This window comes from Eretmochelys imbricata, chromosome 6, assembly GCF_965152235.1.
Source record: "Eretmochelys imbricata isolate rEreImb1 chromosome 6, rEreImb1.hap1, whole genome shotgun sequence".
Taxonomy (NCBI): Eukaryota; Metazoa; Chordata; order Testudines; family Cheloniidae; genus Eretmochelys; species Eretmochelys imbricata.
The window spans coordinates 45,194,679-45,219,560 of NC_135577.1; the positions used below are offsets into that span (position 1 = coordinate 45,194,679).

The window sequence follows — 24,882 nt, forward strand, 5'->3', positions numbered from 1 at the left end:
ACAACTGGAGTTTAGTTTTGATTAGTACAAGACCTAATTTGCTAGTAAAAAGTATATTTTTTAAAGCAACAATGAAATCTTAGTAACCAGAGGCCTCACTACAATGCTGTCTTTGATATTAAATCTCTGCTCATAGGCTGAATGAGACCATTGTTTTGGTATGAGAAGTATTTCACTTGCAAAGTGAGAACTGGCAAAGCTGTACTGTACTGCATCATGTAACAGTTGACTATTTTAGGACATTATCTGTGTTAATACAATTTTGAGTTTCCATTAATCAAATCTCATGGTTTTAGTTCCTTTGGATAAATTTACAACTGCTAATGTTTAGCAGGTGACTATACGCAAGATTAGAAGCTATGCATCACCCACCAACCTGCCCATGGTTTTGCTCCTCCAGTCAGTGTAATAACATTTTTTCCTGAAAGAATAGCAGAAGTCATCTGAGAACAATCAAGTAAGAGACAGTTGACAAGGACTCCCACATTATAGAAGAACACATACCATGCACATTTACATGCTAAAAAGTGAAAACCATCCTTAAATTGAAATACAGTAATTCGTTAAGAATATTCTGATCCATGTGTCTGCTGGAATTTGAAATGGTACATATCATGACTCATGACAAAATTAATCTAAATTTTGATATGACTGATCTATATAGGCTGGGCATGTCCGACTATTGAATTCACTGAATTCTCAATAAAGATAATACAAGTTTTGTCCAAAAAACTATTAATTTTTTTAATATTACAAGACTCATTTTCAAAATTAGCAGTTGCTTTAGTTCTGCATTAAAGGCTATATACGCTGTCTTAAATCTGTACATGCGACTCTCATCAACATCCATTACCATTTTGCATACAAATCAAGAGTAGTATATGGACCCAAGATTCATTAAGCAGTAACTGGAACAAATTGTTTTTATATTTCAGTTCTCTTCTCTCTTCTTTTCCCTGGGTACAGTAACTTCTGAGGGAAAAAGTCATGTAATTTCCTATGAAATCTTCACAGAGAACAGTTATTCTTGAAACACAACACACATACAGATTTGAGGCAAAATTTTTTTTTCACTTCCCAGTACTGCTCTACTTGTCTCCTCCCTCTATATCAAGCGACCTTTCAATTTTGCAAGTGACTTAGGCCCTGATCTTGCACTCTCATCTAGGTGAGTGTACGCTTATGTCAGCACAGAGACCCACTGAAGACACAGAGTACTGTCTGCATGGATCAGTTTGCTGGATCATGGCCTTACATAGTATATACTAGTCCCCAAAGGATATAAGTTGCCTAGACCCTTTATGCTATTGTGTATTAAGATAAGAGTAAAGCAATGTTTTTGAGTATCAGTACTTAAAATAAACGGTTAAACTCTTTTCAGCCAATTTTCAAGAAGTATTTTCCCATCTCGCACAGGAATATAATTAAACATAAAAAATATTTCAGTTCTGGATGTTAAACAATGAGATCCTCATCAGATGGTAACTTCACAACCTAGAATACTTCTTAGGCACTTGGCAGCCTGATTTGTGATGTTCCTAAACAGAGATGTAAAGGGAGCACAGAAACCACAGAAGTTAACAAGGATTTTTTTGATATTATACTTATGAAACATGACTTCTTTCGTTACCTTTAATTACCCTTAACTGTTCCACTCAGAAGGAGTCCAGCTGAGCTACAGACATAAGTCATTTACTCATTATACTTATTGCAATTTCTGTTTTACAGAATTCAGAGTAGCAGCTGTGTTAGTCTGTATTTGCAAAAAGAAAAGGAGTACTTGTGGCACCTTAGAGACTAACAAATTTATTTGAGCATAAGCTACAGCTCACTTCATCGGATGCATTCAGTGGAAAATACAGTGGGGAGATTTATATACACAGAGAACATGAAACAATGGGTGTTACCATATACACTGTAAAGAGAGTGATCACTTAAGGTGAGCTATTACCAGCAGGAGAGCAGGGGGGCGGGGGGAGCTTTTTGTAGTGATAATCAAGGTGGGCCATTTCACATACCAATGATATATGCCATCATGTGGCCAGCAATGCCCTTCTGCCATGTACATTGGTCAAACTGGACAGTCTCTACGTAAAAGAATAAATGGACACAAATCAGACATCAAGAATTAGAACATTCAAAAACCAGTTGGAGAACACTTCAATCTCTCTGGTCACTCGATTACAGACCTAAAAGTGGCAATTTCTCAACAAAAAACCTTCAAAAACAGACTCCAACGAGAGACTGCTGAATTGGAATTAATTTGCAAACTGGATACAATTAACTTAGGCTTGAATAGAGACTGGGAGTGGATGGGTCATTACACAAAGTAAAACTATTTCCCCATGTTTATGCCCCACCCCCCACTGTTCCTCAGACGTTCTTGTCAACTGCTGAAAATGGCCCACCTTGATTATCACTACAAAAAGCTCCCCCCGTCCCCCAGCTCTCCTGCTGGTAATAGCTCACTTTAAGTGATCAGGTTTCAGAGTAACAGCCGTGTTAGTCTGTATTCGCAAAAAGAAAAGGAGTACTAGGTTAGTCTCTAAGGTACCACAAGTACTCCTTTTCTTCTTAAGTGATCACTCTCTTTACAGTGTGTATGGTAACACCCATTGTTTCATGTTCTCTGTGTATATAAATCTCCCCACTGTATTTTCCACTGAATGCATATGATGAAGTGAGCTGTAGCTCACGAAAGCTTATGCTCAAATAAATTTGTTAGTCTCTAAGGTGCCACAAGTACTCCCTTTCTTTTTGTTTTACAGAAGATATTTGTTGTGCATGCATAAATATCATCTTTTTACTGGAGTTTCAATGTTATATGGCAAAGCTGCTGCCTCTTATACACATCTTTTAAGCAAGCAACATTTTTCTTTTTAATGGAACATTCAGGCATATCCCATTAAAAACATAAGTATAAATAATTCATGATCCCCAATGTAATCATGTGAAAAATATTGAAATGTATGTAAAAGACAACAATTATTGCAAGGTATTAAAAAAATCTTATTGACAACTATTCATACATCATTTTTCTTTTTACATTACATACCACACTGAGTCTCAAAGATCAATTATCAGAAAAAGAGCTGGGCAAATAACTGATTTTTTGGTTCACTGGTGGTTCCTTGGCAGGGGTGAAGGGGGGGGAGAATCAAAAAAACCTTTCACTTCAGGTGGAACGAAAACTGAAATTTTTCAGAATTATCAGCAAATTGAAAAGTTGGGAAAATTTCATATTGCGTTGAATGAAAGATTTAGCTTGACCCAGCTCTGTGACTATTGAAGTATTTTATATAAAGTGGAACAGCTTCAAAGAGAGAAATTAGGAAAGACCCACCCAGAATATTCCATTCATTTCAACATTTACAAAATGTTTTCTTTTTTCATTCAGACTGAAATAATTGGCTGAAATCAACAAATTTGCTGGTTCAATCAACCTGAATTTGCTGTAGTAGTAATACATAGTATCCACTGAAGCACGACCTTTTACCAGTAAAGTTAATTTGCAGTTTTGTATTGACTTCACTGAGAACAGGCTCTGGGTCTTTGGGTAGTCCTTTGGGATGGAATCATATACATGATTTTGGTTCTTTCCAGCTACTTTTATGCTATATCTAGGGCCAAATACTTCTCCCCTTTCATGGGTAACTCTGTTGACTTTAGGGTGACCAGATGTTCTGATTTTATAGGGACAGTCCCGATTTTGGGGGCTTTTTCTTATATAGACACATAATACCCCTCACCCTCTGTCCTGATTTTTTTACACTTGCTATCTGGTCACCCTAGTTGATTTCAATGGGATTACTGTAAAGTGTGTATTTAAGACAGAGTTTAGAGACAGGCCGTGAATTCAGATCAAATATTCTCTTTGGGACTATGCCTACTAGTGGTATCATTAAAGAGCAAGATTGTGACCCACCCTTACATCGCTGAGCAGGAGAGTAAGGGGGTGTAACACATGAGGCTTGGTGCATCATGGGTCAAGCACAGTGGGACAAGCAGCCTCTGTGGGGCCACTACTCCCTCTCCCATGCAGATGGAAGGGAGTGGGTGGCTTGGGTTGGGGAATGGGTAGAGCCTTCATTCTCGGTAAGCCAGGGAGGAGGAGGGGAAGGAACCTGCTGCTAGTACAGAGCACACTTTGGGAGAGAACTGTATTATTAAGGTGTACAATAAGGCTTCCTCTCTCCAACAGATGAGAAGTGCAGTGACCTCAGCAACAGAATATAGAATATATTAAACTGCTTAGAAAATGATTAAGTAAAACCTCAGTACAAGTATGCACTTAAAAAAATAGCCTATTTAACATATGTATACTCTGTGTGTGTGTGTGTGTGTAAGCAGTGGAACTTTGCTTTTTAGAATCTACTTTTCAAATATCTGAAGTGAATGAAATAAAGCAAAGTAATAGCCAAGGAACCAAGAGCCATGAAACAAAAGGAAAGAGAGAGAGGGAAAGAGAGAGAGTAGTGGACTTACAATTTTATTAAAAAGTTGCTTTAAATGCCTGCCTAGAAAAACTGCTAATTAGACTCCAATAAAATCGTTAGCATATAAATATTTGTAGGAACTGGACCTTATTTCATAAATTTCTCTCTAAAGTAAGGAAATCAGCTAGATCAAATATCTAAATAATTATTGTACTTTAAGTCTTTCTAATGATGACAAGATTGGAGAAAAAACAGTATTAGGAAATGGGAAAAAATGATTAAAGTGAAATATACAATTAATGGCCCCAATCCAACAAATATGTTTATGCATATGAGTAACTTTATGCATGTTGGCAGTCCCATTCAAGTCCCATTCATAAGTGCAGGATTAGGCCCAAATTGCATGACCTCACTGACTCCCAAAATATTGCCCTTTTATTTTTTTTAAATCAAAGTGAATTTAACTAGCACCCAAACTGCAGGATTAGTCACGTAGTGGTTTATTTTTATGCTGTATTGCATGCTGTATATAACTCCCATTCTAGCTATCAGAGTTCTGTGCACACTTCAAAGGCAGAGTAGAATGCCATCTATGATTCCTACTATAAAGCATTCATCATCAGTTCCCATGCTCTTCTTTTATTAATTTGTTTTTCATTGAAATAAATAGTTATGAGAAGGCCGGGTTGGTTACAGGACTGTTAATGGGAGCCTTAATTACTTCCTGTCACTGATTCACCCTCTTCTGCCTTCGGTTAATGGCTCATTTGCTGACATGGTCAGAGCTGGCAGACAGCTATTCAGTTTTGCTCAAAAAAAAAAAAAAAAAAAAAAGCCCTGCCTTTTTTTTTGATGGTGGCTGTTCAAATATTTCAGAGTGTTAAGCCTAAATTAGCAATATTACAACTTGGAAAACTTGCACTTTTCATCCTAAAAGTGCTCCAAAGACATTAGCCAATTTGATATCAACGTTCCTGTCAGCTAGGAAAAAATATCATCATCTCTTTTTTACAGGGAAATCTTGCTCACAGTTAAGACAATTGACTTCAGTGAGGTCAGAATCTCACCTAATAAAGTCTTGAATAAAAAAAAAAATGCATGGACCTGAATTTACTTACACAACCTTGGCTTGTACAAGCAAACTGGGTATTTTGCTTCCACAATTTAGTAAAGACTCATGTAGTTTTGCCAATGCAGCAGCAGGAGTCATAAACAGAACGCCAAATTGTAACTCCTCTAATCAGACCACTGGGCTGCATGACTCCCCCATGACAAGACAGACAGGCAGCTGACTAGCTCTAAGAGCCCATATAATTATAAAAGGAGTACTTGTGGCACCTTAGAGACTAACCAATTTATTTGAGCATGAGCTTTCGTGAGCTACAGCTCATGCTCAAATAAATTGGTTAGTCTCTAAGGTGCCACAAGTACTCCTTTTCTTTTTGCGAATACAGACTAACATGGCTGTTACTCTGAAACCTGTCACTTCAAAAGGTTTTCTCTCCCCCCACCCCACTTTTGATAAACACCCATTTTTTCATGGTCTGTGTGTATAAAACATCCTCACTGCATTTTCCACTTTATGCATCCGATGAAGTGAGCTGTAGCTCACGAAAGCTTATGCTCAAATAAATTGGTTAGTCTCTAAGGTGCCACAAGTACTCCTTTTCTTTTTTGCGAATACAGACTAACACGGCTGCTACTCTGAAACATATAATTATATTTTCACCAAGAACTTTTTACCTATCTTGCTGGAAGTAAATACCAGTTATCTGGCACAAAGCTGAAACAAGTTGTTGATGAAACTTACAGCCAGCATCTCTTACAAATTAAAGAATATCCAGAACATCCCTATCTTTGTGCAAGAACTAGCTGTGGATGCATCAAGACTAGACACAGGAATAAATTCACATCCTTTAAGCCCCGAAGAACGTCTTAAAAAGACAAATATGGAAATCATGTGTAAGGTTTACAGTGGCTGACTGGGAAATTCAGTGATATTCCCCATCAATCACAAGCTAAGACAGCAACAAATAACTGGCAAACTGTCTAAACAAATTCCAATCTACAGTTAGAATCCCAGGGCAGATGTCCCTCTCACATGATAAAACTTGCTCAAGGGGAGGAAAACTGAGAATCCCCTCACAGAGTTTCTCCTTGATTGTCAGCGATGTGGTTGCTCCCCAAAAATAGACTGCTGAACCCACCCCCAAACCCTGTGGAACTCAGAGGATCATTTGGAGACCAGGGCTATTTGTGTAGAGGTCTCATGCTTCTGCACTAATTCCAAAACAGTTGTGCTACCCCAGCACAGACGGCTCATGTCTCCTGGTAAATAGCCCATTTTGTTTAGTGGTTTAAAATGTCAAGAAAGAAAGAGTTCATTTGGGTCCTGAAATTTAGGGAAAAAATTAATATTTAAAATGTTAACAATGAATCATTCAAGCAAGAGAGAAGCACACACGGCAATATCAAAAAATCTTCCTTAAATCACATGGTAAATGATTAATACTCAAGTTGTTCACTATGGAAAGGAATTTGGGAAATGATTCAGTCAAAGAGTTTAAATTTTATAACGCTTTGGTTTAATGTAGGGATGGGTACTCAAATCTATTTTCAGTTGAAGACAGGCAGGCTGCCTGTGAGTTTCTGGGTGAATTCTAAGCTTAGGACCTATTTACATGAAGGATTATCTCTCTCTCCCCATGCCATACTGTCATAGTTGAAATCAGCAGAGGCACTTGAGTGAGAGCCCCACTGATATAAGTGAGAAGGAGCTGCTGTAAGGGCATCAGTGAGGCATTCTCTCACTTTGGAATTTGATTGCCACCTTGGCCTGATGTATCCCAAATCCAGTGAGTTTCAGCACACACTACAAGGCTCATCTTTCCCTGCCACAGGCATTTAAAAATGATGGGAAATTATAAGCATGGGGAATTGTTGCACGGATGGGGGAATTGAATATTACATCTACAGGTTTCCTGGAGATAGGTTATTTTTAATTGTATTTCTGTATTTACTACAAGAATACATTTGTGTTGTAATTTTTAAGTTGAAAGGTGTTTAGAGTTTATGGACAGGCTGCCTTTTAGCATTTGTATAGATCTAAATAAATAAGGAAACTGAAGATCATCAATCTGGAAACTGGAAGTGAAGAGAATTCCAGGAAAACAGGTCTGTGGCTTTCTCCAGAATGTCAGGGTTTTATCTCTGAAAGAATTAATATTAGTTGTCTCTGTAACTTCCCTTGCCTTTGGATACAATTCCAGTCAAGGTCTGGCTGTGATCCATCATTCAGAAGAAGATTCTGTGCTCCTAAGCCTAAAACCACAAACCACAGATCTTTTGAGACCATGAAAAGGATCTCCAGAAAAGGTCTTGCAAAATGTGTGTGATTTGCTTTGAGCAGTAGGGTTTTCTAGGGTATGTGCGTTTGTTAAGAAAATAAGCTTTCGATACAGTTATTGTAGGCAAATGTGAAAAATACAGTGGCCTCTATCATTAGTCATGTTTTTACCCCCAAAATTGGCCTTAAAAATTATTGTTTTTGAAGACATCAGAAGAGAGGAATTTAGTTATAATGAAGTAGGAGGATTGTTTTGTTCAGTCTGAACAATAGGAGGGGACTCAATGTTACCTTAATAAATGATTAGAAACAGTTAAATATAAAGCATAAAAATCGAAGTATTAAAAATAAAATAACCACAATACCTGAAAGGCATCCTGATGTTCATTCTTTCTGCATATTTGCACAGCGTATCCCAGGGACAGTGAATTTTAACAAACATTATGTCGTTGCTCGTAATAGCTGGCTGTAATGGGTGATAAAATAAATATATATTAACAGTTGAGTACAATGTGGCAGTTTGGTTTCTGAAAACATGCCTATGGGCCAGCTTCTGCTCTCAGGGGTGTGCACTTTGTTCCCGGTGAAGTCTATGGCATCATCTAGAGTCCTAAGTAAAGAATAGTACATGATAATATGTGCAATGAGATACGGAGATGAGAACAATCAAAGACATCTTCCAGTCTATTCCACTGACCATACAGGACTGCTATTTTCTAGTGTTTTATATTTATAGTTTTACTATGAATGTCTTTAAAGATAGGGCTTCCACCACTGTCTTTGGAACACTATTCCACAGAACTATATACACTGATTTTTTTTAAAAAAAATCCATCCTTACACTCTTCTACCATTCTTGGGGTGAAATTCTGATCACAATGAAGTCAATAGGAGCTTTGCCATTGAATTCAATGGAGTCAAGATTACATCCTCGGTGCTACTCTTTTTACATTTATTATAAATGATAATCAACAAGTAAGCAATATGTTAAAATAGAAATTTCAAAAGCCAAACTTTACATGAAGTGCTGTGTGAAATATTCATTACATAATTAAACACAAACACACTATTTTTGAGTCTGCAGAGCCCCCAGAAACATGTAGTGTTTTAGTATGAAAGTTTTCATGTGTAAAGTGTTCTTCAAAGTAGAGCATGCTTTTTTTTACATTATCTTGTTATGCACAGTCATTGAGAGACAACTTCATTCTTTTTGCGGATACAGACTAACACGGCTGCTACTCTGAAACTTAATTTAAAGTGCATTTCAAATTTCATTTTCAAAATGGCAATATAGTGGTAGCTGAAGGACTGAAGTCACCTTGCTTCTTTTGTGAATCAGATTGGCTGAGCCTACTCCATGAGCTCAGTAGGATCAACAGAAGTCATTGTGATTAATTTTCCTAGAGGAAGTGACTCAGTTTTATTAACTGTTTCTGAGCCAGGCAGAAGAAAGTTAGTGTAACTTATTTTTCCAAAGGACTTAACCCTTAGAGTAACCTAGTAACTATTCATAAGGGACTTTAGGACAGGGCTCTATTCCAGATCTCTGGGAGCCAACAGCAACCGGAGGTAGTTTTCCGCAGCTTTCTGCCAGAGTGAGTAAATGAAATATTTAAATCCTCCCCCCAAAGACCATTGTGGATTGGCATCACAGAGGCTATGATGGATGCCTCCCACTTGAAGACACCAGTGGGGAGAATGGATCTACTATCTGCCCATGGATGGTGTCAGCAGGCCGTAGGTCCTTCTCCCCAAGATGATAAGCCTAAGTAGGGGAGAAGGGTGTGATAACAAGGATAGAGTCTGTTAAAGGAGTTCAGGAGAGCTGGCAATTTCTCAAAAGCCAATATTAAATACACAACTACAAATTATTCTGATGCAAAGAAAAGATAGGAAGAATAGTAAGAGGCCAGCATGGCTCCATCAAGAGTGCTTTAATGATCGGAAAATCAAAAAGGAATCCTACAAAAAATGGAAACTGACAAATTGCTAAAGAGAAATATGAAATATACAAGCTTGTAGGGACAAAATCAGAAAGAGTAAGGTGAAAATGAGTTATAGCAATGGATATAAAAGGCAATAAGAGGCTGGTCTTTAAATACATTAGGAGCAAGAGAAAGCTGAAGGAAATTGTAGGTCCTCTACTTAGCAGGGAAGGAGAGCTCATAACATCAAGAAGGTGGAGGTGCTTAACACTTATTTTGTTTCAGTCTTCAGTAAAAAAAGGTTAATGGTGACCATACTCAATGCAATTAATATTAACAAGGGGAATGGAATGCAAACCAAAATAGGGAAAGAATAGGTTAAAGAATATTTAGATAAGCTAGATGTATTCAACTTGGCAGGGCCTGATGAAATTTATGCTAAGGTACTTAAATAGAAGTCGCTGAAGCAATCTCAGAACTGTTAGCAATTATCTTCAAGAAATGATGGAAGATGGGTGAGGTCCCACAGGACTGGAGAAGGGCAAATGTAGGACCAATCTTTAAAAAGGGGAACAAAGAGGACTTAGGAATTAGTCAGACTAACTTCAATACCTGAAAATATACTGGAGCAAATCGTCAATGTGAAAGGACCTTGTCATAAATATAAAGGGAAGGGTAAACCCCTTTGAAATCCCTCCTGGCCAGGGGAAAGCTCCTCTCACCTGTAAAGGGTTAAGAAGCTAAAGGTAACCTCGCTGGCACCTGACCAAAATGACCAATGAGGAGACAAGATACTTTCAAAAGCTGGGAGGAGGGAGAGAAACAAAGGGTCTGTGTCTGTCTGTATGCTGGTCTTTGCCAGGGATAGACCAGGAATGGAGTCTTAGAACTTTTAGTAAGTAATCTAGCTAGGTATGTGTTAGATTATGATTTCTTTAAATGGCTGAGAAAAGAATTGTGCTGAATAGAATAACTATTTCTGTCTGTGTATCTTTTTTGTAACTTAAGGTTTTGCCTAGAGGGGTTCTCTATGTTTTTGAATCTAATTACCCTGTAAGATATCTACCATCCTGATTTTACAGGGGGGATTTCTTTATTTCTATTTACTTCTAATTTTTATTAAAAGTCTTCTTGTAAAAAACTGAATGCTTTTTCATTGTTCTCAGATCCAAGGGTTTGGGTCTGTGGTCACCTATGCAAATTGGTGAGGCTTTTTATCCAACATTTCCCAGGAAAGGGGGGGTGCAAGTGTTGGGAGGATTGTGCATTGTTCTTAAGATCCAAGGGTCTGGGTCTGTAGTCACCTAGGCAAATTGGTGAGGCTTTTTACCAAACCTTGTCCAGGAAGTGGGGTGCAGGGTTTTGGGAAGTATTTTGGGGGGAAAGACGCATCCAAACAGCTCTTCCCCAGTAACCAGTATTAGTTTGGTGGTGGTAGCGGCCAGTCCAAGGACAACGGGTGGAATATTTTGTACCTTGGGGAAGTTTTGACCTAAGCTGGTAAAGATAAGCTTAGGAGGTTTTTCATGCAGGTCCCCACATCTGTACCCTAGAGTTCAGAGTGGGGGAGGAACCTTGACAGACCTAGAGCATAATAAAGTTATAAGACATAGCCCGTATGGATTTGTCAAGAAGCCAATATGGATTTGTCATGCTAACCCAACCGAATTTTCTTCTTTGATAGGGTCAGTGGCCTAGTGGATGGAGGAAGCAGTAAATGTGACATATGTTGATTTTAGTAAAGCTTTTGATACAGACCTACATAATATTATCATAAGCAAATTGAGGAAATGTAGTCTAGATGAAATTCTACAAGGGAGGTGCAGAAGTGGTTGAAAGACCATACACACAATCAGTGGTTCACTGTCAAACTGGGAGGTCTTATCTAGTGTGGTCCCACAGGGGTCAGTCCTGGGTGTGGTGCTATTAAATATTTTCATTAATGACTTGGATAATGGAGTGGAAAGCTTGATTTATAAAATCTGCAAGCTGGGAGGGGTTGCAAGCACTTTGGAGGAGAAGATTAGAAATGACTCACAAATTGGAGAGTTGGTTTGAAATCAACAAGATGAAATTCAATAAAGTACAAAGTACTTCACTTTAGGAAGGGAAAAAAAAATCAAATGTACAACTAGAAAATGGAGAATAACTGGCCAGGTGGTAGTACTGCTGAAAATGATCTGGGCATTACAGTGGATCACAAATTGAATGAGAGTCAACAATGTGATGCGGTTGTGAAAAAGGCTCATTAACTCCTGGAGTGCATTAATGTGCGTGCTGTACATAGTACATGGGAGCTAACTGTCCCACTCTAGAGGGCACTGATGAGGCCTCAGTTGGAGCACTGTGACCAATTCTGGGTACCACCCTTTCTCCAATTGTCTACATCCTTGCTAGAGTCCAGAAGAGAACAACAAAAATGATGAAAGGTTTAGAAAACCTGACCTTTGAGGAAAGGTTACAAAACTGGGCATATTTGGTTTGGAGAAAAGCAGACAGAAGTGGGGGCATGATGATAGTGTTCAAATATGTTACGGGTTGTTATAAAGAGGATGGGGATCGGTTGTTCTCCGTGTCCATTGATGGTAGGACAGGAAATAATGGGCTTAATCTGCAGCAAGGGAGACTTAGAGTAGATATTAGGAAAAGCTTTCTAATTATAATGGTTGTTAAGCCCTGGAGTAGTCTTCCAAGGGAGGCTGGAAATCCTGGTCATTGGAAGTTTTTAAGAACAGGTTGGACAAACACCTGTCAAAGATGGCCTAAGTTTACTTGGTCCTGCTTCGGCTCAGAAGCCTGGACTCTATGACTTTGAGGTCTTTCCCATCACTACATTTCTATTATCTTATTATTACTGCTTTCTACATTGCTCCTAACTGGTCAATTTTTCAATTTCAGATTGTTTTTCTCCAGATGTATTCACTTGCAATTTTATAGGTCAAGCATTTTGGCGGAGTTGAGTCTTTTCTACCAAGAAATGGACCTTCCAAGGTCCATTTTAAAACATTTTGGGGGAGATTTTCAAAGGTCCAACAGGCATTTAGATGCCTAACTCTCCTTAAAAGTCAATAGCAGATGGGCACCTCATTCCACAGTCTTTGAATTTTTATTTTATTTTAAAATTAATATTTTATAAACAAAAATGTTTTTTATAAATGTAACAATAAGTTTGGATTCATACGTGATGTTTAATTTTTCTATTTTAGCCCCCACCTACTGTTTAACTCCAGAAAACTTTCCAGCTGGTTGCTGATTACTTTTTAAATCAATGCAATAATTCTGGAGAGAAACTAATATTAAAGGTTTCAGAGTAGCAGCCGTGTTAGTCTGTATTTGCAAAAAGAAAAGGAGTACTTGTGGCACCTTAGAGACTAACAAATTTATTTGAGCATAAGCTTTCGTGAGCTACAGCTCACTTGCACCCGATGAAGTGAGCTGTAGCTCACGAAAGCTTATGCTCAAATAAATTTGTTAGTCTCTAAGGTGCCACAAGTACTCCTTTTCTTTTTACTAATATTAAAGTAATTGGCAACGTAGCAGGTGGTAAATGATTTACCGAATACATTTTTATTATTGTTTTTTCTGTTAGCAATCTCCTTTGTTTTAATACCTGTCTTTCATCTTCCTTCTCCTCTCAGACCTCTTTACAAAGTTTTAACTGTGAGAGCAGGAACTGAAAATGGTCTATCACTGCAGAAGTACTCAGAAACAATATGTTGATGATTGGATTTTGAAAGCCTGTTGTTAATACACTCAAAGGACAAAATTAAGCCCCTGTGAAAGCAGGTACAACTCTTTATGAAATTAACAGGAGTTGTACCCATTTATGCCGGTGATTAATTTAACAATGAGACTTTACATAAGGAATGTAAATATATGTAAATAAACTAATTCATCACATTCACTCTGCTGGACATTTCCTCAGAACTAATTAAAACAGTGAGGGAAAGATTATCGTTTTGTGTTAATCTGCATAAATCCACTGAAGTAACCATCTCATTATGCATTAGATCTGGTGTAAAACCTACTGTAGATTTTTGGTAGTGGTTTCTGCCTTGGTTATTTCAGAGTACTGGTCATGAATGGGCATCGGGGGTGGGGGTTTGTCAATCAGGACATGACAATGATTTGTTATGGTGTATGTATGGATGGGGGATCGTTTTTACTACTACCTATTTCATTTTGTTTTCAAGTGAAAGGATTATAAAATCTTATGCTGATTTTAATTTGTTTAAATATACATTTAAGCCCTGATCTTGCACCACTGGAGACAATGGGAGTGAGAGGAAGACCTGAAAATACCTCATGTCTGTGTATATCATGCAAGCAGCAAGAAGGACATTAGAAAGTAATTCCATTAAACCTCCTTCATAGTTAACATGCTTTCTGTCTTTATCCCTCCTCACTTCTTTCCCCTTGTTTTAAACAGGCTTCTCAGTACTAGTACTCCAAGTAAAATTCATCCCAAAACAGTCAGGTTGCAGAAGGCTCCTAACACAATGGAAAAATAGAACATCCTCTGTTTGGGAGGAAGATGGCTGTGAAGTTGGCATATAGGGGACTCTCACCCCTCCAGTGCCAGCTCTACATCACTCAGCACAAAAAGGGGATCTGGAGAGTCCACGGAGCCCAGTGAATCTGACAAAAAGAGATCACTGCAGGGAGCCAGAACAGTTGATATAAAGGGATTAGTTACAAAGATGCCCCACTCTTTGGCTGTTACTTGGTGATGAATTCCTATCCTGTCTTAGCATGTTGTGGAAAGGATTGACTTTCATGCACTATGCTGATCGACTGCTTCCAATTTATAAATATTGGTAGAAGTCACTTATCAGTGGACATGATCCTGCAGTTCTTACTCACTGAAAACTACCAGGCTGAAGCCAAAGAGCATTTTGCCTGAGGATAGACAGTTGGGTCCATGACTATATTTCTTACACATATCTAAAAGGAAATGCTACTTTTATTCTGTAATTCTTGAAGGAATATTAATCATTTCAATCCTTAACCTTCAAGACAATCAAGGTAGGTGAGGTAATATCTTTTATTGGACCAGCTTCCGTGGTTGGAGGAGACAAGTTTTTAAGCTTATATAGAGCTCTTCTTCAGGTCTAGTTAAGCTTGAAAGCTTGCTTTTTTCATCAAACAATAAAAGATATTACCTTACCCACCTCATCCCTCTAATACCCTGGGACCAACTCATGCGGCTACAACACCACTGCAAACAACCTGTAAAACACAGATAATAGGGAGGAAATGTTATCTACATAACACTGGAAGGGCACAATAATGTATGCTTTTAACTATACTGTCTTTGTGTGGCAGCTTGCAAGGTGTCATGTTAAGGGGACTGAAAAAATAAAGTGAATTTAAGAAGAAATACATTACAATTAAAAAGATTTACAGTTTTGTTTTAAGTCCTTTTTCAGACTTATAATGTTGCTTTGCTTGAATTTTTTCTTTCAAAATGACAGTTTTGCATCTAAACTTGTGAAATTTAAACACAATGTTTTATTAATTTGAATATCAGATAATTCTCTTAAGTTCTAATTTAGAAAGTTTTGATTTTTTGGTTTATTGCTTGTGAATAGGCTTTTGGGGATAATGGTTCTCAAACTGTTTTCAAAATATCAGATTTTTTTTTCTGTTTTGCTAGATTGGATCAAAATAGTAACAACAATATTAAATGCAATAATTTCAAAATTAGCTAATTTAATTGTCAAATTAGCTGTGATGGTGTGCAGGTATGTGCAAGAATGACTTGAAAGAGTCTAACAACTTTGTTTAAACAAGACCCTGTTCTGGTCTCCATTTAACTGGTGTAAATCAGGGGTAATTCCAATGAATATAATGGAAGTTCACAAGTGAGAGGAGAATAAAGTGCAGAGCCTGCTTCAGAATTGAGTCTGTACATAAATATTCCTGCTCTATAATCTGTAATTCAAAAAATAGACAGAGCACATTTTCCTTGAAGGATTTCTGACTTTAAATCCCTTATCTTAGATATTTTGAGCTATTACTGCTATCAAAGTAGTTGTACTGGGGGTTGTATTTGGGGAAACATTATAGCAGTGGGTATACATCCTATTTTATCTTACTGCTATCCTTGACCCAACACCATCACCAATTCAGCATACTGTTAAAATGGTTCTGAGGGAATCAGATGGGACTTATCAACCTCATCATTTTGGGAAGATCTCATAGAGTAGAGGAGATCTCGTAGAGTAGTGTATGGGAAATGGTTTTCCTCCTCCCGTAAAAAATTTCAAACATTTACCCTTTCAAAGTTTCTCATGAAAAACCAAAGATAGACACTCCATTACTCTAGAAGAGCCAATACCTGGTGGTGAAGGCACTTAGCTGGATGTTGAGATCCACATTCAAGTCCCTGGTCTGAATCAGTAAAAGAAGACTGAGAATGGACTCTTTTTCAAGCCTATCAATGCTGTTTTGGATTGACTAGTGGGTGGACTTCAGTTTTTATTTCACAGTGCTCCCATCTGTGCCAACTGGGAGAGCGAGAAAGAAAACTCTAAGTAGATAGGGCCCAAATGACCACTGTACTACTCCATACATCAGTTCAACTCCACTGATTTAAATGGAATAATGCCAACATAAATAAGATCAACATAGCGGTGAATCAGTCGTTTTCTGATTTAGACAGTAACATAGAGCACTAAAATCCTGGTCAGCACTTATAATTTTGAAAGTCTGTTTGTAATAAATTAGGAATATTCTTAATATTTAATAGTTTATCACAGTAATGTATAGGTAATCTCAGAATAAATATATACTAGAAGACATACCTCTCTTTCTAACATTAAGCCCTCTGCCCTCAGGTTCTTTTCAAAAGTGTTTCTTTTTTCTATTTGTAGACTTGACTTTTTATAGACCAAGATGTAATCAATGCGCTTTTTACCGTCTTTGAAGAAGAGGCCTGATGATGCTATGGCATTCATCTCATTCTGAAAAACAAATGAAATTGGTTACAAACAGGATTATATGTTAGCAAAAATGTAAAAATTAAACTAACACTGCACAGGGCAAGGCATGTGCTCATAGAAATGCATGTGAAGGGGTAATTGCAGGCATGGACAAACCTGACAATTGTTCTCCAGAATCTCAGGTTTAATTAAAACACACATTTTAGCTATTAAATTTGCAAAGAAAACCTTCAAGCATGCAATGAGTAACAGATGCCTACATCTACCTGAGTTTTCAGAAAACCTGAAATAGCAGCTTTGAATTATGAAGTCCCCCCCACATTCATTTCAACAGATACTACTTCAGATGCTACTTTAAATATCAACACAACTATTTCACTGCTTATCTCATCATTTAAGAAAGGAGAGGATGTGCCAACTATGCAGTTCTTCGCAAGCATTCCCCAAAGTGTGGGAAGCAAATGGGATAGAAACATGCATAAATCAAGATATAACACCACATAGCAGGTGGAAGAAAAGATGGGTTTCATTCTTCAGAATAAGGACTCAATTTTCAAATGTTTGGGAAACACTGACATTGTGCAATAAAGACTGATTGGCAAACACATAATATCAAAGACATGGCAGAAAACTCACTTTTGTCTAAGACTCAAACCCAGTGACTGAATCTTATTCACTCTTTTTCCAACAATAAATATACTTTCTTCTTTCAAAGACCAAGGGGAAAATGACAAAGTATGGTAACAATTGCAAAAAAAAATGTCATTTTAGGACCCATGCAAACAGTTAGAGATGTGAATAACCATATGCATAAGAGTAGGAACATGGGGAAAATTATGCTAAGTGTTTGCAAGAATGAGTCCAAATTTGTGGAAAATTACAGGGTTATTTTCCCTTTCTTCTGGGGATCATTATGATGGTATGCCTCTGGAAAGTAGAACTAGAATCTGATCTTAGTTACACTGACAGAAGTCTGGAGTAACACTCTAACAAAAGCAGAACGAGGGCTGTAGTCTCCATAGAATTTTGGAACAGAAGATGGTGAGTAAAGTTGTATTTGGGGAACAATTACAGCAGTGGATAATCATATTTTATCTTCCTCAAAAAGGATAAAAACCAACTGCTGTAAAGAGCCACCATTGCTGTACTAGTCTCCATGTGAGGGTTTGGTTCAATTAAGTGTTTTTATTTGTAATTTTTAAGTCTTTCATAACTTCCTCCTCTTATGATTATACCCTAATCCCACTATAAGGAACTTGGCTTTCCAGGCTACCACTGGAAGTCATTTTTTTTAATATATATTTTATTTCCCTCAGGAAGGATAGCCTTTTCGGGTGTCACACCGGATGCTCCAAAACCTGGAAATCTAACAGCGAAGCCACCCACAAAACCCTCTGGAAAAAAGGAGCGTGGATTTGAATACACACATGGAGTACACCACCCCTCAAACAAGAGTTTCAGCTCTGCCGCTCTACTGCAAAAGTAAGATATGCTGTACCAGCAACACATGTGGCCAAAACCCCACTCCCGTTTTAATGTGCATTTGGCATACAGGAGATTTTCTTGATAAATTCACAGGATTTAAGTAATTTAGGTTATTCATTGTGGGAATTACAGTACTTAGAGTTGTGTGTGTATTTCTGTCAACTTTCTCTTATGATAAATGGAAATACTAGTTTCATTAGGCTCTGCAGCACTACAAGTATCCTTTCAAAATACCTGGTAAAATCTTCTTATGCCATATACCACTAACTTAAGTAGTTCTGGATCCCTGAAAAGCCATTTACAGAATCCAGTAGGTTACAAAATATCAACAACCATCTCCCAAAAGCACAAAAGTAGCAGACACACAGAGAGTGAAGGTTTTAGAGAATTACAAGAGGTCAGGTAAAATTTTGAATCTTGCCACTACATTTATTTCGTTTGTTATAATATTTTCCATACATGGCTCTAAATCCTACGGTGGACTTATTGTCTAATATAGTAAAAAGAGTGCTAGGAGACCTGAAATGAACCACATCTCACTCTGCTGGATGTTCACTACTGTGGGTTCTGTTTTAAACTTCCTTATTTCACATACAATAAAACAGCCGCTTTCATAAAAAACTCTCCACTGTGCTACTACTGAACACATCATCCATTATTAACTACTGATCTTTATCAGTACTGATGTAAATTCAAACGCTGAATGCTTTTCTGAACTCATGGATAGCTGTTAAGCACAAAGGTTTATGCAACTGCAGAACTGATGGTCTATAAAAGGACACCATAGAGAGGGTAAGTTATATGTCCGATCCAACCATTCGATTTAGAGATGAACCAGAACTGAAAACCCCCAAACATTCATGGTTCAGATAAAATAGAATCTTGATCCTAAATATGTCTGGGTTTTCAAAAACTAAAGCTAGCAAATGAGATGTTTTTGCAAACCAAAAATCAAAACAGTCTGTCTTAGTCCATGTGAAGCAACCTGAGAACATCCTCTCATTTAGCAATGTTATTTAAATTAGGCATTGCTCTTCAAATCCAGATTTCATGCTGGGAGTCATCCCTTGCCCTGCACAGCTGGTGATGGTGTCATGTTTTCCTTTCATGGTTCAATTTTTTCAAAATCATACAGAAACGGGCTCTGGGAGATGTTCAATATATTAAGATCCTTGGACCATATGGACATTTGAAGTGTAGTTGTGATCAGAAAAAGTCACAGTAAAAACATCATTATCTTTCTCAACATATACATACTGCAAGATTAACTCCTGTATAACAAGGTGTAGCAAAGTTGCTCCCCCAACACAACCTCTCCTGGCCCAATATGGCATCACAGCCCCCTTGCCTCAGTTCTCCCCCACAGTCCTTTGGCCTACACCATATGGCTCTTCAGCCAGACTACTTTACAGAGTTCTGTCCCTTCTGGGGACAGAGAGTCCTTTACCAAAGTCCAACAAAAATGTATGCAAAACCAAACATTCCGCCCAGCTTGCCGCCACTTTGTAACAGGCATACCTCTGCTGCGCTAGACTGTCCTTCTGTCTAGCTACAGGCTTCTGTGCCTCAATCAACCCCACAGCTCAGTGGTTCAAGCAAAGGGTTCAAGCAAGCTACATACAACTCCTCAGGTCCCTGTCTCAAGTCAGGCTTCCACCTTATCCCTGGAGAAGACTGTCTGCTTTTCTCTAATTCTCAGCTGTCTTTTATGCTGCTTCCCAGAGAGAGGGGCCTCTTTCCCACCTCTCCCCTGGGTCTCCATTCTCCAGCTGGGCTCACCCAGTTCTTTATGGAAAAAGCTCTATCCCTCAAGCTAGGTTTTATCTCTGGCCCATCCTCCACGTGCAAACAGGCTTCTCAAATCCATATTAATCCTTTCATGGCACGTGTGGGTAAACGTCCAATCAGAGAGGGACCATTTAAGATTTAATCATCACTTAAAACTCAGTGGAGCCCTGTTTTAAAGTAAGTTTCTGGCCTTCATGGTTGTAAAGAAAAGTTTGAAAGCATGAACCTTACAGACTCAAAAACTGGAAGGCTAATAAAAAGAATCCCAAACTCATTATTTTTTGTTTTTAAAAACAAAACGGGGGTGGTGTGGGGACCCCACAGCTGAGCTCCGCATTTTGTCACAGACATTTTTAGTAAAAGTCAGGGACAGGTCACAAGCTTCCATGAATTTTTCTTTATTGCTTGTGACCTGTCCCTGACTTTTACTAAAAATATCTGCGACAAAATCTTAGCCTTAATAATAAATGATATTGTTGAGCTGCAAAATGGAGTGTGGTTTGCACAAAAGTGGACAAGGCACACCTAAAGAAGAAAGTATATTCTTGCTCATATACAATGAGTCATATATAATATACATACCATTAAAATAAGATCTACCCCGCCTCAACCCAAGATGATGATAAATAATAATGCCTATTTATTAAATAGGACTTTTCATCAGTAGATCTCAAAGTACTTCAAATCTTTTAATATATTTATCCTCACAGCACCCCCATGAGGTAGAAAATTGCTATTAGATCCATTCTACAGCCAAGGAATGGAGGCACAGAGAAACTAAATGATTTGCCCAAGGTCACACAGGAAGTCCATGGCAGAGTAGGGAACTGAACCTGGATCTCCCATTTCATAAGACTGTGCCCTAACCACTCAATCATCCCTCCTGCCCAGGAGCTGGAATAAGTGACACACCCAGGTACAGTTAAACTATGGACTAATCCCGGTCCTTGGTGCAATTTAATTGGTTTCAAAGCTGTTCAGAGTTTTGGAATGTTATAAATAGCCCTGGCAGAAAGGTGTGATTACTGGGAAGAGTGAAGGTGACTCAGGTGAAGGATAAATGCCATCCACCTGCATCAATGCATGAAGGAACTTGATGGGGCTCGCAGTGAAAGGGGGACAGCCCCAGCAGCAAGGAAGGGAGCCACTTGCCAAAGGACAACAGGTAGCTCCTCTCACTGGAAGTCTCTGGCACTGATTGGTCAGCTGAGAGAGAGGGGTGCCGATTGGCCAGCATTCCCCAGCTCCCAGGATTTAACAAGGTGAAGGGGCCATGTTGAGCCTCTTTCGGTTCCATTCCAGGAGCCCATCCTACCCCCCAGAACTAGGAACAGGAACCAAGCCAGAGAAATGGTTTGGGTCTATCCCATTGCCTGTTTAGGGGGTCAGGAAGGATTTTTTTTCCTCCCATGGGCCAATTGACAGAAGACCAGGGAATTTTTTTTGCCTTCCTCACAGCATCTTCAAACTACAATCTGAATGCGCCTAATATCTAACTGAGGTACTAGGTTGGTGTGGTTTATATGTTATATGTATATATGTTATATATAAACTCATGCCTGGTTTGCAGTTCAGTTAAGAGAACAAAATGAACAGTTCCCAGAGGAAAAAGACCTGGGATTTTGGTGATGGGTATTGGGCTCATGAGATAGAGTGAGAACTTGGGGTCCTTGTGGCCAAGTTCCCCACCCCGCTGCAATCTCTTTTCCCCTGATGGGGGAGGGGGAGATTGAAAGAGCTCAGAGACCTGGGGACATAGTGTGAAGGCAGCCTACCCCACATTATGGGTTATAAGATAGGAGCCCTGTAACTCCCACACTGGAAACAATTAATTTCCTGCTAAAGGATGGTATGGGTGATGGGTGAATAGCTCCCTGCCCCTGTTTTAAAGTTTATTAAAAGTTGCCACCTGCCACTTAATTCGATGCATGTGTCTGTCCTCATTTTGCTGCTGTGTCCACATCAAATGTAAGTATCAGATGGATCTCACCACTGCATACAGTATGTGTTGTGTAGATGCACACAGGTACATACACAAAAACATATATACATGCTGTATTAATCCTGCATCTTTCAGTCAGCAGCTTTGCCTCATCTTTTGCAAAGGAACTATTGCTTTCACATCTCAAATAAAGCACAGTTCAACAGTTGATATGGTGCAACACATTTAACATACACTGCAGAATCTTGGATGCATAACACCATACCAGATGGTGTTAACTCAAAACAATGTTATATCATAATACCAGGGGGGATTAGTTGCAACTGAAGTATGTACCATTATATAATACCATCTCACTCTTATATAGTGATTTTTATCAGTAGATCTCAAACCACTTCCAATCTTTAATGTACTTATTCTCACAGCAGCCCTGTGAGGTAAGAAGTGGGATTATGATGCAAACTTTTTGGATTTTTAGTTTGTTGACAGTTATACTGTCTTAATATATTTCCATTTTTTATGCATCATGGCCAAGGAATACATTTAAAAATGAAATGAAAATCAATGAATATGACAATATATTAAGTTCCATTTCCAAATTCCATATAGACAAAACTAGATAAATGGGTTTTAATTCAAACCTAATTAAAATTCAAAGTCACTTGGGCTTCTTGGACACTGACTTCAGCGATCTTAGAATCAGACCCTAACCAGGATATTTGCTCCTCCTGTTCTGTGGTGTTACTACATAGTGTTAAACAGCTGCTAATTTTCCACCATGTAAACAGCCTCACCATTTAGCTGAGCTGCGATCTTTTAAAAGATCAAAATAAACAAATACATTTCAGAAGGGTAAAGCGAATACACAATGACTCGTGAGGTATAGATATTCTACAGGCACCAGTTTTGGATGATTGCATCACTCATTGATGGCAAAACCATGAGTAATTATGCAGGTGATCGCAAAGGAATGCAGATATAACCTTTATACTATGCTTCACACACATTTTCTTTATATGCCACCTGCTGTGTTGCCCATGAAAAGAGTATTTTGGAATTTTAATTTTTTTTTAATCCAGACCATTTTTATTATCCCTCTGATTTTAGAGTTAAGACTCTGCCCTTCTTTGTGAAGTGCTTTGAAATCTATTCTTGAAAGATGCTGTATAAGAGCTAAGAATAATGTATTAAGTCATGCAGCCTCACTGCCTACATGCAATTAATTTTTCAAAATTTGAACACTGACTTTCAATAGTTATGACTGAATAATTATGCTTATTGACTTGGGGCTAGGCTTCCAAGTGCCTAAGAGTATGTCTACACAGTAATGAAACACCCACATCCCGAGCCCAGGTTCTGGTACCCTTCCCCTCACAGGGTCCCAGAGCTTGGGCTCCAGCCCAAGCCTGAATATTTACACTGCAATTTTACAGCCCCACAGCCTGAGCCCAAGTCAGCTCCCATGGGCCAGCCACAGGTGGTTAATGCTGTGTAGACATACCCTCAGTGCACTCAGGCCCCAAAATACAACATGTAGTATTATAAGTGTATTGAATTATTTACCTCATTTCCTTCTTAACAATCCATAGACCATTTAGAACAGGGGATTGTCTAGTGGGGACTTTGCCATTCAGTCTTTCTCTTGCAGTTACATAATGCTTAGGTATATGCTGGAAACCCCATCCCTGGATATGTTTAACTAAGCTGCACAAAGCACTAGAAAATATATTGTAGGCAACAACTTTGCATTGGCAGGGGGATTGGCAAAATTACCTACGCTAGTCACAGTTAAAGCTTGCCAATAATATTTCCTGAGTATTTTCAATGCAGTATCGCCAATTCCAAGCATTCAAAAATCATGGGTAAGTTCCCTAAACTTATGAGATTGGTTTATCAATTATGGAATTTTAAAAAATAAGCATGGGATTCTTTTTATTTGGACTTCTGGTGTTGGAATGCTTAAGGAGTCATACTTTCGAGCTCTTCTCTGCAGTCATAAGGGCTTGAAATTTACTAATACCCCCCCCCCCCCAACATTCTCAGGCAAGAACATGATTGTAGAGGCTGGGGAATCTAAGAAAAATGCCAAATATTACAGGATTCAAGATAAAATTGAGAGAGTTGGTTACACTACCCCATGATATTTCCAGTAGTATGTATAAGGAATTCTACAAAAACTGAAGTTCTGTATACATATAAGGGAAATCTGTCAAGTTTTAAAGGAGCAATCACTATAGTAGATTTTTCTCTACTACTATCTGCCTTTACTATCTGAACATCTTTATTAGAGATAGGTTCAACACATAACTTGGACCTGAGCACCTCTACTTTTGAGGTATTTAATAACCTTGATCAAGATCCAGGACTCCCCGTTCTGTGGACTTGTATGTGTGTGTATTTTAAAATATTATAGGCTCCTTTAAGTGATATTGGTCCTCTAATGAGTAACTGAAGATAGCTAGAACAATACTAGGACTGTATAATGTGTTAATAACGACAGTACATTTCACATGGTAGAACCACTGAGAAAGAGTTTAACTTCACTCAGGAGTTTTGAAAGGAAACTGCACTGTAAAACATTATATTTTATATGGACAGACTCTATGAACTCTGAGAGAAACAGAACGTTAAGCAGTTAGTCTTCCCTACAGAGAATTAGGCCATGAGCCTGCAAAGATGCTTAACTTTGAGCATGCAAATGTTCCTACTGAAGCCAATTAGAATTATTCAGATGCTTAAAGTTAAGCATATGTGTAAGTGTTTGTGGGATCTGGGCTTTATACGTTACATTGCTCTCTGATACTTAGATGTTACTCTCATATCTAAAGTCAGAATTTGTTGTTTAAAATATTGATACATATTTAGTCGAAGTCATAGAAATGTTGTCAGTATACATATATGTATATATATGCTGTGTACACACATAAACCCCCGCACTTTACGCTGTGAGACAATGGGTCAAATCCTACTATTACTGAAATCAGCGGTTAAATTCCCATTGTCTGGTCCCAACATT

At 38.3% G+C, this 24,882-nt stretch overlaps 1 protein-coding gene across 1 annotated transcript in view; it reads right to left on the bottom strand.

The window, feature by feature from the left end:
* Positions 1-24,882, bottom strand: part of ANO3 (anoctamin 3) — a 141,883-nt gene that overhangs the window by 101,943 nt on the left and 15,058 nt on the right. Inside the window, exons 2-4 of the mRNA XM_077818491.1 lie at positions 16,514-16,672; positions 8,148-8,248; positions 377-421 (exon numbers count right to left, since the gene is read on the bottom strand). Coding sequence (XP_077674617.1) covers positions 377-421; positions 8,148-8,248; positions 16,514-16,666 — 299 coding nt within the window. The 5' untranslated portion in view covers positions 16,667-16,672. The remainder of the gene's footprint in view (positions 1-376; positions 422-8,147; positions 8,249-16,513; positions 16,673-24,882) is intronic.